This window comes from Pan troglodytes, chromosome 6 (assembly GCF_028858775.2).
Source record: "Pan troglodytes isolate AG18354 chromosome 6, NHGRI_mPanTro3-v2.0_pri, whole genome shotgun sequence".
NCBI classification, from domain to species: domain Eukaryota; kingdom Metazoa; phylum Chordata; class Mammalia; order Primates; family Hominidae; genus Pan; species Pan troglodytes.
The window spans coordinates 27,996,593-28,010,149 of NC_072404.2; the positions used below are offsets into that span (position 1 = coordinate 27,996,593).

Here is a 13,557-nt window from a genome sequence, read left to right on the forward strand (position 1 = left end):
CAATTGCAAAATTGAAATAAACTTTATTTCAGGCTTTGCTAATATTTTAAAATATAATTTAGTCAATGTCTCCCCATCCTGCAAAAATACATTAAGACCATCTTTGATTTCCACCTGTGAAATAAACTCAGGCAAACACAAAAAAAATCTGTTTCTATTTCTTTTAGTTTTTCTCTTGAAAGGCAAAATATAATAACAATTTATCTAGGCCAACCATGGTGGCTGATGCCTATAATCCCAGCACTTTGGGAGGCTGAGGCAGGAGGATTGCTTGAGCCCAGGAGTTTAAGGCCAGCCCAGGAAAGAAAGTGAGACCTCATCTCTACAAAGAAAAAAATTAACTGGGTATGGTGATGGACACCTGTAGAGCCAGCTAGTTGGGATGCAGAGACAGGAGGGTCACTTGAGCCTAGAAGGTTGAGGTTGCAGTGAGCCATGATCGAGCCACTCTACTCCAGCCTAGGTAACAGAGCAAGACCTGTCTCAAAGATTTATCTTACATTATTTCCCCTTAAACAAATGTTCTTCTCTTCTTTTCCTGTGAATATAATACCTTCACTAATATAAAGAAAAGAAATCAAGAAAATTAAGAAATGCAATTTTTTAGGTCATCATATGTAAATGAAGATATGAACTTTGTAGTCAAGCTGCATATATATGTTCTACAATTATGGACTAGCAGAATAAAACAATTTCAAGAAGCAACACTTCAACCATTCTCCATTCATAGTTATCTGTTTTACCTTGTTTTCCTCCCTGCAAGATATATATTTAAAATATATTTACCGGTTAAATTTGCATTTGTATTAATCTGATTTCCAATATTAGGATACAGACATTCTTTTACATTTTGTCTATGCTAGATTACACTGATTTATAAATTTAGCTGCTGATGGAAATAATGGGAAGGCATGTGGTGAGAGTTATAACTTCTATGTAATGCACAGAATATTAGCTGGCTCAGAGCTATGAATTTAATGCTCTTTATGATGCTATTAAATACTATTACAATAAAAATACTTATCTAAAATATCTAAAACCAGCACAAATAGCTTTAATCTATAAATAATGCTTTAAAACCACTGGAAAAAAACAAATAATTTAGACCACTTCTAAGAAGTTGGTTGTAGTGGAATATGTAACACATCTTCACTAAGATGTGCATAAAAATATCTCACATTAAATATAGATTCCCCTTTTCCAAGCGGCTGCCGAAGATGGCGGAGGTGCAGGTCCTGGTGCTTGATGGTCGAGGCCATCTCCTGGGCCGCCTGGCGGCCATCGTGGCTAAACAGGTACTGCTGGGCCGGAAGGTGGTGGTCGTACGCTGTGAAGGCATCAACATTTCTGGCAATTTCTACAGAAACAAGTTGAAGTACCTGGCTTTCCTCCGCAAGCGGATGAACACCAACCCTTCCCGAGGCCCCTACCACTTCCGGGCCCCCAGCCGCATCTTCTGGCGGACCGTGCGAGGTATGCTGCCCCACAAAACCAAGAGAGGCCAGGCCGCTCTGGACCGTCTCAAGGTGTTTGACGGCATCCCACCGCCCTACGACAAGAAAAAGCGGATGGTGGTTCCTGCTGCCCTCAAGGTCGTGCGTCTGAAGCCTACAAGAAAGTTTGCCTATCTGGGGCGCCTGGCTCACGAGGTTGGCTGGAAGTACCAGGCAGTGACAGCCACCCTGGAGGAGAAGAGGAAAGAGAAAGCCAAGATCCACTACCGGAAGAAGAAACAGCTCATGAGGCTACGGAAACAGGCCGAGAAGAACGTGGAGAAGAAAATTGACAAATACACAGAGGTCCTCAAGACCCACGGACTCCTGGTCTGAGCCCAATAAAGACTGTTAATTCCCCATGCGTTGCCTGCCCTTCCTCCATTGTCGCCCTGGAATGTACGGGACCCAGGGGCAGCAGCAGTCCAGATGCCACAGGCAGCCTGGGGCATAGGAAGCTGGGAGCAAGGAAAGGGTCTTAGTCACTGCCTCCTGAAGTTGCTTGAAAGCACTCGGAGAATTGTGCAGGTGTCATTAATCTATGACCAATAGGAAGAGCAACCAGTTACTATGAGTGAAAGGGAGCCAGAAGACTGATTGGAGGGCCCTATCTTGTGAGTGGGGCATCTGTTGGACTTTCCACCTGGTCATATACTCTGCAGCTGTTAGAATGTGCAAGCACTTGGGGACAGCATGAGCTTGCTGTTGTACACAGGGTATTTCTAGAAGCAGAAATAGACTGGGAAGATGCACAACCAAGGGGTTACAGGCATCGCCCGTGCTCCTCACCTGTATTTTGTAATCAGAAATAAATTGCTTTTAAAGAAAAAAATATATATATATAGATTCCCTTTGTGTTTGTGGTATTATTTCATAAAAGGCAGAGTGCAAATATACAGAAACAATCATAAAGAAAGACTTCTGGCTTAAAATGTTTTAGAGTTCATGGGTTTTGATTATCGGTAAAAAGGCTCATAAAAATCTGAACTAAATTTTTGTATATAATATCTTAGTCAAAGACTCAAAACATATATATCCAAGTTAAGTTCTAGAGATTGTTTAGGGACATCCTATAGGACATTAAATTATTAAATGACAATCACAAATAATATTAGGATCATAGTTAAAGAATGTAGTTTAAAGGCATCTCATTTGTTATAAGTATATTTTATATTACTTAATGGGTGGTAATTGTTTTAGAAATATGTTAGCATTAAAATGTAAATGAAATTAGCTCACAGATATTTTTCCAAAACACTTTTGAAGAAAGATGTTCAAAATCTTATCGCTATTGCTAAATGTCTTAGCAACACTCCACTTGAAAGCTGTGAAGGAAATCTGCACATATTATTGAAACTTTCCAAATTCAAAACTAAATAACATTTCAAGATCAATTTTATGAACTGGTTCTAAAAAGTGGCAAAATATCTACTACAGCTTTGTTTGCTCATAGGATATAGTAAAGCACTAAAAGTAATAATCATTTCCAGTTATATATTTTTTTAAGAGAGATGTTACTTTATGTCCTTTATGAAGTTTTAAAGTATTCTTTTAGGTGGGAAAATGCTGTAAAGTTGGGAGACACGTAACAATTATTTAACAGAGAAAGGATATTAAATAAGCATTATCATTAGGTCTTTTGTTTTTGAAGGCAGTCTCCCTCTGTCATCTAAACTGGAGAGCAGTAGCACGGTCTCGGCTCACTGCAGCTTCAACCTCCTGGACTTAAGTAATCCTCCTCCCTCAGCATCTCATGTAGCTGGGACCACAGGCGCATGCCATCATGCCTGGCTAGTTTTGGTATACCTATATATATATATACACCAAATATCTATCTATCTATATACCAAATATATGTATGTATATTATATATATATATTATATATCATATATATATATATATCATATATATATTTTAGAGATGGGGTCTCACTATGTTGCCCAGCTGCTCTTGAACTCCTGGACCCAAGCAATCCTCCCACCTTGGCCTCCCAAAGTGCTGGAATTACAGGTGTGAGCCACGACACCCAGCCATCATTAGGTCTTAATAGAACTTTAGTATACACAAAAGCAATCCATTTTCCTTAAAATTTTCATGTGGTTTAGAGTGGAATCTTCAGTTTCATTTAATAAAAACAGCACAGCAACTGCTTATTTAAACACTTAAAATGCGTCTGAATACATTAAATACTGTGAAGGAAGAAGATCATTTGGAGACTTTCAGTAAGTTTACATGGATTTGTTTTGTGGCATTTCAATGATCCTATGTTGCATCTCTTCTAGTTAGTGAATAAAATTATAAGGCTTCCTTAACTGGTCATTAACCTTCTAATCACATCCATCATTCTAAGAGAGCATGCAGTGACAAAGCTGTGAAAAGATGACAGTTGATTCCAGGGGTTAGGTTCGACCTCCCATGTGGGGGAATGGCCTGTCTCCCCTGAGATACTTGCCAGGAACATTATATCACATATATGCATTTTCCTTCACAAGTGGTCTGACCCTTAACTGATTCTCCTTTAAGTCCATTTATTCCATGATCTTCCCATTCCACACAATCTCTTGACTCTGGGGTTTACCCAGCAGGCCAATTTTGCCTCCAGATTTCTAAGCAATCATGAGGCACAGATGTGAAGCGAACATAATATAAACAGTATAATATAGCCACAACATAGAATGTGAAAACAGCTGTTCACATTTCCAGTTTCCCCTGTCTGTCTCATTTCATCTTCTACCTTGGATATCATTACATTAATATTTAACATATCCACACTCTACTATGGGGTTGAATAAATTAAGGAAGGCAGTTAATTCCTAATGTGGGACATCTGTCTCAGAGGAAGTGGACACAGCAGCCTGAAGATAATGAAGGATATTGCCTTAACAGAGCCTGGCACAAGTCATCAGTTGTCATGAAGACAGTGTACGTGAGAAGGAAGTCATCCAGGAGGGTCTCTGCAAAGGAAAAAAAAACAAACACAAGGTAAGCAAAGAGGTGGATAAGAAGAGCAGCTGCTTATCTGGGCCCCAGAACCATGTGCATGGCAGAAATATGATAAATATTGATAGCTGTGGGAGGGATTAGGAGAATTTTAGCCAGGAAAGACATTATTTATTAAAATTAAGATATGAAAAACTCCTTATATCAAATGCCTCAAGCAATAAGATATTTTTGTTGCAGAGCTCTCTAAACATACAATTTTGTTATCATCTTGTTTTCCTGAAACTTCATTTATATTTGTGGGTAAAGATGATATAGAAAACAAATGCATAAATAATGTGCTTTAAAAAATAAATTTTACAAGACTTCTGAGGTGTACACTCAAGTCCTACAGGGAATAAAGCCTTCATGTGTTAATAAATTAAGGTTTTTTCCAAAGCCATTTACTTAAGTCTAGGGCAAGAACAATGAATAATAAAACCCGGAAGACACATATCAGGTTCCAAGGCCATTCACCTTTATCTCTTAAATGCATCTTTAAGAAGCTGGGAAAGTGATGAGTGATTTTCTTAGTCTTGAAGAGAGACAGAACTGAGTCCAGTTAAAATTGGAGAGCAGGTACAACGTATCACAACATACTTCTTCCTAATTTCTTTTTTCTACCAACCAAACCAGGTTACATTGTTATCATCTTTGTGCTTTAAGTGTTCTTGGAAGAGTTCAGTTTGTATACAATATGGAATTGCTAAAGAGGCAAACTCTGACCTTCAATGTAATTTCCAATATGGTACAAAAGATTATATGCAGAATGTAAAGTGGTGATTTTGCCACAACAGTCATTATCTAGTCTCCTTAACTTAAAATTCATTTTACAATATGATTTAATTTTCATCTTTTACATTCCAGACATCACATTTTTAGTTATATAAAACAGTAATAAATTATTAGAGTAATTAGCTTGTGTACTGTTGTTATGGACTGAATGCTTATGTCCTTTGCAACACCCCCACTCCTGCCACTTTATATGTTGAAACCTTACCCCTAGTATGATTGATGTATTAGGAGGGGGTATTTGAGAGGTAATTAGGATTGGATAAGGCCATGAGGGTGGAGCCCTCATGAATGGCATTGCTATCTTTATAAAAGTCCTGAGAAAGCTCCTTTCCTCTCTCTACCATACAAGTATCGAGGAGACTGTGGTCTATGAACCAGGAAGCAGGTCCTCACCAGACACTGAATCTGCTAGCACCTTGATCTTGGACTCCCCAGCCTCCAGGCTGTGAGAAATAAATGTCTGTTGTTTAAGCTTCCCAGGCTATGGTATTTTGTTATAGCAGCTTGAGCTGACTAAGACATACACTCAATAGTGCTTATGGTCTCCAAGATCTACATGTTATAATGATGATGTGTAAGTAAAAATAATTGCCCAGTATAGAGCCCTATAGCTCTACATTGAAGACTGGATGAAAGAAAATCTCCAGAATTTTTAGGAATAACCAGTAATATTTACTTTAAAAGTTAATCAGAAAAACAAGGTAATATTTATGAACACAAAACTCTGATATACGAGGTTGTGGATGACATCTACAGTTCTATATTAGCTGCAGGGCATAACTTATTTCTGCTTGGTTGCAGAATATCAAGGAAATCGTAATCCACATAGGTAAGTGGTTGCAAATGGTAGGTTTTTCAAAAGTTTGCTTTTTAATTGCAAGATGCCTGTAATTAAAACGAACCAAGGGTGTTAATGAAGAGTATTAACAGAATTTATCTGAAAGATATTTTATTTCTAAGTTCATAGTATTCCCTGTCAAAATAATAAATTCGACAAATTTTCTTATTTGATTTAAAACATGTTTTTAAAAGTCTAAACTTACATTGTTGTATCACACTGCAATATGTTAGCAATCAGTAGTCTAACTTACTATTACTCTATGGCAAAAGCGAATTCCTAAACAGATATACCTGGGCCTTGCTGGGCATAAATTAGACCTAGCACAAAAAGGCTGTGGTGGCGTGCTTGATCCAACAATGTCACATGAATGGACATGCACAGCCTGTGTATGCAGAAGAGCCAGGGGCCCCCTACTAGAGTCTCTGTTTATGGAAGTTTCAAATATATGAACAAGGCACGGGAAGGTTTACTTTACTTGTCTCCAAACAAGTTAACCTGGCAGCTCAAGTTAATCACTGGTCATCCTAATGAGAAATTTGGAATATATAATGTGTGCCTTTCATTACAGTTTTTAAAAATAGTTTCAATTAAAATCAATCACTTGCATATTAGCTGGAAATCAAGGATATTTTGGAAATACAATTTGAAAACGATCCCTCTGGGCCTGTTGAAGAGTAATGTTTACAAATTACAACATTTCTCTGTGTTAAATGTGGTTGATGGAAATCCTCAACCTTTCAGGTCTGATTAGAAATTAAGCTGAATCTGGCCAGGTGTGGTGGCTCACGCCTGTAATCCCAGCACTTTGAGAGGCCAAGGTGAGTAGATTGCTTGAGGCCAGGAGCTAGAGACCAGCCTGGCCAACATTGCGAAACTCCATCTCTACTGTTAAAAAAAAAAAAAAAAAAAAAAAAAAGCTGGGTGTGGTGGCATATGCCTATAATCCCAGCTACTCAGGAGGCTGAGGTAGGAGGATGGCTTGAACTCAGGCGGTGGAAGTTGCAGTGAGCCAAGATCATGTCACTGCCCTCTAGCCTGCGCAACAGAGCGAGACTCTGTGTCAAAAAAAAAAAAAAAAAAAGCTGAATCTTCCCAGATACTCAGGAGGCTGAGGTAGGAGGATGGCTGGAACCCAGGTGGCAGAGGTTGCAAGTGAGCCAAGATTATGCCACTGCACTTTAGCCTGGGTGACACAGAGAGACTCTTTCTCAAAAAAAAAAAAAAATTAAGCTGTTTCTTTTTTGCACTCAATGTTAGACACAAGCAGCAAGGACAACAGAGTAGTTTTTTTGTTTGTTTGTTTGTTTTTGAGACTGTCACCCAGGCTGCAGTGCAAACTTCGCCTCCCAGGTTCAAGTGATTCTTGTGCCTCAGCCTCCCAAGTAGCTGGGACTACTGGCATGCACCACCATGTCCAGCTAATTTTTGTAGTTTGAGTAGAGATGGGGTTTCACCATATTGGCTGGGCTGGTCTCAAACTCCTGGCCTCAGGTGATCTGCCGGCCTTGGCCTCCCAAAGTGCTGGGATTACAGGCGTGAGCCACTGAGCCTGGCCAACAGAGTAGCTTTGAATCTAGTTTAGGGTTTTCAATGGCTCTTGTAGATAGGAGCCACCAATGCGCAGAAACCACTGGGTGACAGCACTGAGAGGGAGCTGGCATTTAAAATGCTGGATGTGACACAGAGGTTCAGACTCTTTGGGGTGTTCTTACACTTAGCTGCATTTAATGAGGTTAGAACTATTCTCTCATCAAGATTTACTTCATTAGTAGCTGAGATTAAAAAGAACACCATTAAACCATTAACTTTGACATAACCAGTCATTCCATTCCAGAACAACCTTAGATAATGAACTGACTACCAGAGTCTGGTTGGATGGTGGCAAACCCATTTGGCATTCAATTCAATTAATCAGCTCACATATGACAATATTTTGTTAAGGGCTTTGACCCAGAAATGCTTATTTTCTCCTAAGCCAATATCATATTTAAAATTCAACAGCATTTACCTAATTATCTGTCATAGAAATATTAATTAAAATAAAAACAATGAGGCTATATAAAAACAGCTCCAGTTGAAGTCCTAATAAAGAAAATAGTTAAAAATTCTAATGAATAGAACAGATTCCCAATACTCATAACTCAAATATCTCTCTATTTAACTACTATATTGTCCTAAATTTTTCTATACAAAGAGCTTTCCTTTATTCTTTTCCAGCATTCATGTTTTTTTTTTTTTCTGCTGTGCAGATTCTGAAAGTAATTGAGTGGTATGAATGAAAATACTATAATCAAAGTGATGCACTTCAAATAAAAGTGCAATTTATAACAGCCATGCTTCCAAAAAAGAGGCTGTCCCATTGGTATTTAGAGATATTTTTAGAACCATGATGGTTATATGAATGATCCCCTGAAGACTATTAGCCGACAATAGCCATTTAGAAAGACTTACAAATCCACTGGCATCCAAATTAAAACACTATAATTATCTATTACACTACATAGTACTTAATAATAATTTAAGACAACAGGCAGAAAAGCATGTTTGTATACATAAAAGTATCTTTCATTTAAACAAATTCATAGTTGCCATACAAATTAACACTCTGAGTAAAAAAAGTATTCATTTTGATTTCTAACTTTGTGAATACCTAAGCATATTAATATGCATATATTACTATACAAAACCTTTTTCTTTCATATCCTTTCTCTTTTTTGAGATGGAGTTTTGCTCTTGTTGCCTAGGCTGGAGTGCAGTGGCACGATCTCAGCTCACTGCAACCTCCACCTCCCAGATTCAAGTGATTCTCCGGCCTCAGCCTCCTGAGTAGTTGGGACTACAGGTGTGCACTACCACGCCCGGATAATTTTTTTATTTTTAGTAGAGATGGGGGTTTCACCATGTTGGCCAGGCTGGTCTCAAACTTCTGACCTCAGGTGATCTGCCCGCCTCAGCCTCCCAAAGTGCTGGGATTACAGGCATGAGCCACGTTGCCAGCCATTTTCTTTGATATTCTATGCACTAAGTAAATTACTAAATCTAATCCTAAATTATTGGCTTATCAATAAATTTTTGGGACTATCCTCCCCACTCCAAAATAAAATAATACTTTCGTAGTGGCTTTTTGAATACAAGAAACATCCTTGCAAGTAAAAAAGTAACATCTTGATAATCATTGAAATTGGAAAGTAAATACTTCTATAGTTTTAACTATTATAAAACTTGAAATAAAATATATATAGAAATGGTTTTGAAATCCATGCATGTAATTAGCTATACTGATGTCATATAGGACTTTTCCCTATCATCTGCTACTATTTTAATTTTTGGGGGTTTTTTTTGAGATGGAGTCTCACTCTGGCACCCAGGCTGGAGTACAGTGGCATGATCTCAGCTCACTGCAATCTCCGCCTCCTGGGTTCAAGCTATTCTCCTGCCTCAGCCTCTGGAGCAACTGGGATTACAGGCACACACCACCATGCCCGGCTAATTTTTGTATTTTTAGTAGAGACTGGGGTTTCACCATGTTGGCCAGGTTGGTCTCGAACTCCTGACCTCAGGTGATCTGCATGCCTCGGGCTCCCAAAGTTCTGGGATTGCAGGTATAAGCCACCGTGCCCGGCCTATTTTAATTTTTAGGTCATATAAAAATAATTATCTAATTTTATTTAATTTTATTTGAATGTATTTCTCTTGTATGTACCAATTAAAACATTTTTCTCTGTCTCATTTTAAGTATATGAAGCTCTAAAAATTCCCATTTTATTTCTGCAAAACACAAGTATCCCTAGAGCATGCTAGAGTTGTGTCAAGATGGAATAGTAAGAGGTTTGGTACAGACCATTTTCATGGAGTTCGGTTACATATAAATCTAATCAAATTTTAAAAACTGATCCAAATGTTACCAAAAGGTCTAAGCTTAATGCTTTCTTTGTAACATAAAAACAAAAAACAAAAACAAAACCCTGAAGTCTAAAAATCACTAAAAGTATAGTGTTACGTAGGAAAAATTATATAAATCTACCTTGGTTATTTTTCAACACTCATAAGCAAAATGCACTGTGATAATGAAACCACTCATCTGTTAAAGTGAATTACCAAGAAAGCAAATTAAAAGAATTTTGACAGGCAACTGCCTATAGTAGCCATTTAATCCAAGTATGGTAATGTGAATATTCAACATTTCTGTATTAACTCATATTCCCTGAAGTACTATTAGCCGTTTTGTTTCACCTGTATTTCTACTTCAGATGTAATGGAATTTAAGGCACTCTAAAATATATTCTACTTAACCTTTATTTTAAGAAGCCAAGAAAAGCTTTGAACATGAAAAGGCCCATTTCTGGTCCTGGAATGTTACAACTTGCCATTATTTTTTGAGAAGCAGTGCCAAAATGTACCATGTAATTTGATTAAGCACAAATAAAATTTTTTTCATGTTCAGGTTGGAATAACAGATTAAAGTGCTATGCCATTAAAAGCAATGCTTCTTTCCCTGTGTATCTTACATTTCTGAAAGTGATATTAACGACCTCAAACGCAGCTTTTTACTACAGCTCTTAAATTCACTTAATCCCTGCCAATTCTTACAGGCTCACCATAGCGTTTTCTTTAGCCATTCTAACATAACCAAATCTTGAGATCTAGCTTTATTTTTAGGTATTTGTGGCAGAAAAAAAGTGCTTACTTATTTAACGCTGTTTATATATCAAATCTTAAAAGTCACCCCTTTAAATGAGAGGAACTTACTACAGACAGGGCTTGGGGACACTCTTCAAATAATCAAATCTGTTTTTATTTTAACTTGTAAAATTCAGTTTTAGAATCCTGTCATTCCTTCTTCAAGAAAGAATGATTTGAATACAACAGGTATTCCGTTCTTAGCTATGCTTAATTCTATACACTGCCTTTTAAAAATGTTACTAGGAGGGGCATAGAGTAATAAACAGGGGGCTTGTCTACCTTCTCCAGGCTGCGGCACTCAGAGAAAGGGTGCAGGTCACCCTGGGACTAGGAGCGGTGAGCGGCCTCATAGCTCCTGTTGTTACATCCCCAATCAGCTGCTCTCAGTGTCTAGGTACAATTGCAGCCCATTCATGGCATATGCATGCGTCTGCCAAGTATGCTGGGAAGCTCAGAAAACAGTATAAAGAATACTATGGAAACAGACAGCTGGAAATCTAACGGGGTAGCCTAATGCATAGTCCTTAATCTCTCTAGGCCTTAGTTAAGTCACCTGTAAAGTGGCTATCATATCTATACCTAGCAGAGTTACAGTGAAGATTAAATAAGACAGTGTATCTAAAGCAACTGGCAGAGAGCCTGGTAAACCCTAGGCACTCTAGATAAATACTACCTATTATTTATTTTTATAAAATAATTTCAACCTTGTCCCAATTCTCCAAGTGCTACCAATCCGCCAACAAAAACTTGAGAACTATGAATTTCCAAGAAGAATTGGAGGAGGAAAAGGAGAAGCAAATGTGAGCAAAGCAACGGATGTGGGTGGGTCTGTGGCTGAGTCACAAACCTGTGGTCTTGTGACTTGCAGGTCTTGTTTAGTCCCTAGAGATGCTTTCTGTGAGTTGACAAAATTTAAAAGTCAGAAGATCTGGCAACACCAGGGCCACATCTCCTATGGCAACCATGTTTAGAGCCAACTTGCCTACTTTATGCAGGAGGCACTCTCCAGTTCATCACCCTTCTGCTCTGGCAGTCTTCACTCACTCACTTTTACTGCCTGTGGACATGCAAGTTGGTAAGTCTTGGTCTACAGCACAGTTGTGTAGTAGCAATAGAAGAGATCACATAGTATAATTGAAAAGTAAAGCTAGAGAAATAGGTTGGAGGAAATTCCTGAAGGATCTTTGAATGCTAAACTAAGGAGCTTGGGGCTTATTCCACAGGAAAAGGGAAGTGAAGGGAGATTTTCAAGACCAGAAGTGACAAGAGAGATATGAGTTAAGCTTGCTTCATCAGGGAAGTCAGATTGGATAAGGGGAGGATAAGGGGAGGGAGGTGAGTTTGCTTTTAAACTTGCTGAGCTTGGGTTCCCCAGGTTACTCTAAGGAAAGCTATTAGGAAAAAATATCAAAGACCAGAGCTTGCCAAAGAGGGTTACAGTTATGATTGTGGGAGCCAGCACCTAAAGAGGATGGCTATGGCCAACATGATTTCTCAGAAAAATAAGCAGCAGTCTAAGGGAGTGGGATATTCATGTTTGGGCGATGGTAAGGGAAAGATGAGTTAAGGAAGGGGAAAGAGAAGGAAGAGAGAAACAGAATAAAGAGAAACGAATGTACAGTCAATAGCCTCCTTTCTGTAAACAAATGGGACACAAATGTAATAACCAACAAGAAAGAAAAGGATTGGAAATGAGTGTTAAATGCTGCTTGAAGAGGCTTTATCGGGCTCAGGACTCAAAGAGCACTGGATTTGTTATGTGGACAGTCCCTGGTTTGATGACCTTAGAGAGATGCCCCTTGGTGAATGGTGGGGGCATACTCTAGTTAAAAGGAACAAAGGATATTCTGATAATCAGTGCTCACACCATATATCACACTGTTTTTTCTTTTTTTCTCCAAAGACTCCTCCTAAAGTTGTAGAGCTCATTGTTTAGTAAGAGCAGTTGCTCTCACAAGGAGCTGGGATGAAAAATTTCTCAATAATCAATACAATTATCATTTTATTTAACTGTATAGATTAGAATGTGGGGATTGTCATGGGCACGAAGCCTTCAGCACCAATCTGCCAGCATCTACCAACAAAAATTAATATCCGGCTCTAAGATTCACTCGGTCCAACTCGGACCTCTCGGAGTTGCTGCATGGTTGTCTGATTAACATCACACACGTGTTCTAAACATACAAGCTGTGTTCCTTAGTGTTTGTCCATTAAATGTTCTTAACTTTCAGGAAACAAAGAAAATTAATTTAAACATAATATCCTAAATTAGAAGCCTGAGATATGGTTATTACAAGCAAATTAATAGTCATTCTAACAACTCAATCAACTTAGGACATTGTAATGTTTTTACCTCTCAAGCACCAAAAGGTTCTGTATTATGAACTTTTTTCAAAACCTGAAATACATCATCATTCTCAATGTTAATATTAGCATTAAATTTCAGAAAAATAACATTTTATTTACTTTTTTTTCATGTATTAGTACGTTCTCATGCTGCTAATAAAGACGTACCAGAGACTGGGTAATCTATAAAGGAAAGACGTTTAAAGGACTCACAGTTCCACATGGCTCAAGAGGCCTCACAATCACAGTAGGGGATGAAAGAGCAAAGGCATGTCTTACATGGTGTGTGCGTGTCAAAGGCAAAAGAGCGTGTGCGGGGGAACTCCCCTTTATAAAACCATCAGATCTCATGAGACTTATTCACTATCATGAGAACTGCAGGGGAAAGACTTGCCCCATGATTCAATTCCCTCCCACCA

At 38.3% G+C, this 13,557-nt stretch overlaps 2 protein-coding genes across 10 annotated transcripts in view; one reads left to right on the forward strand and one right to left on the reverse strand.

Moving 5' to 3' along the window:
- The window catches only part of RAPGEF5 (Rap guanine nucleotide exchange factor 5), a 240,791-nt gene that overhangs the window by 45,378 nt on the left and 181,856 nt on the right, over window positions 1–13,557 (reverse strand). For all 9 annotated transcript variants that reach the window (XR_002944583.3, XM_024357764.3, XM_024357769.3 and 6 more), the window contains one exon: window positions 4,370–4,448. Coding sequence is in view for 8 of the 9 variants with exons in the window: in XM_024357764.3 (XP_024213532.1) it covers window positions 4,370–4,448 (79 nt within the window). In the remaining variant the exon portion in view is untranslated. The remainder of the gene's footprint in view (window positions 1–4,369; window positions 4,449–13,557) is intronic.
- LOC129144528 (large ribosomal subunit protein uL13-like) lies at window positions 184–2,325 on the forward strand. Its single transcript, XM_054687416.2, has one exon. The coding sequence runs from the start codon at window positions 1,158–1,160 to the stop codon at window positions 1,827–1,829; it is 672 nt and encodes a 223-aa protein (XP_054543391.1). The 5' UTR covers window positions 184–1,157; the 3' UTR covers window positions 1,830–2,325.

Excerpts from the sequence above, each read along its gene's own strand:
- LOC129144528 (XM_054687416.2), top strand. The coding sequence starts at position 1,158 with ATGTGCATAAAAATATCTCACATTAAATATAGATTCCCCTTTTCCAAG.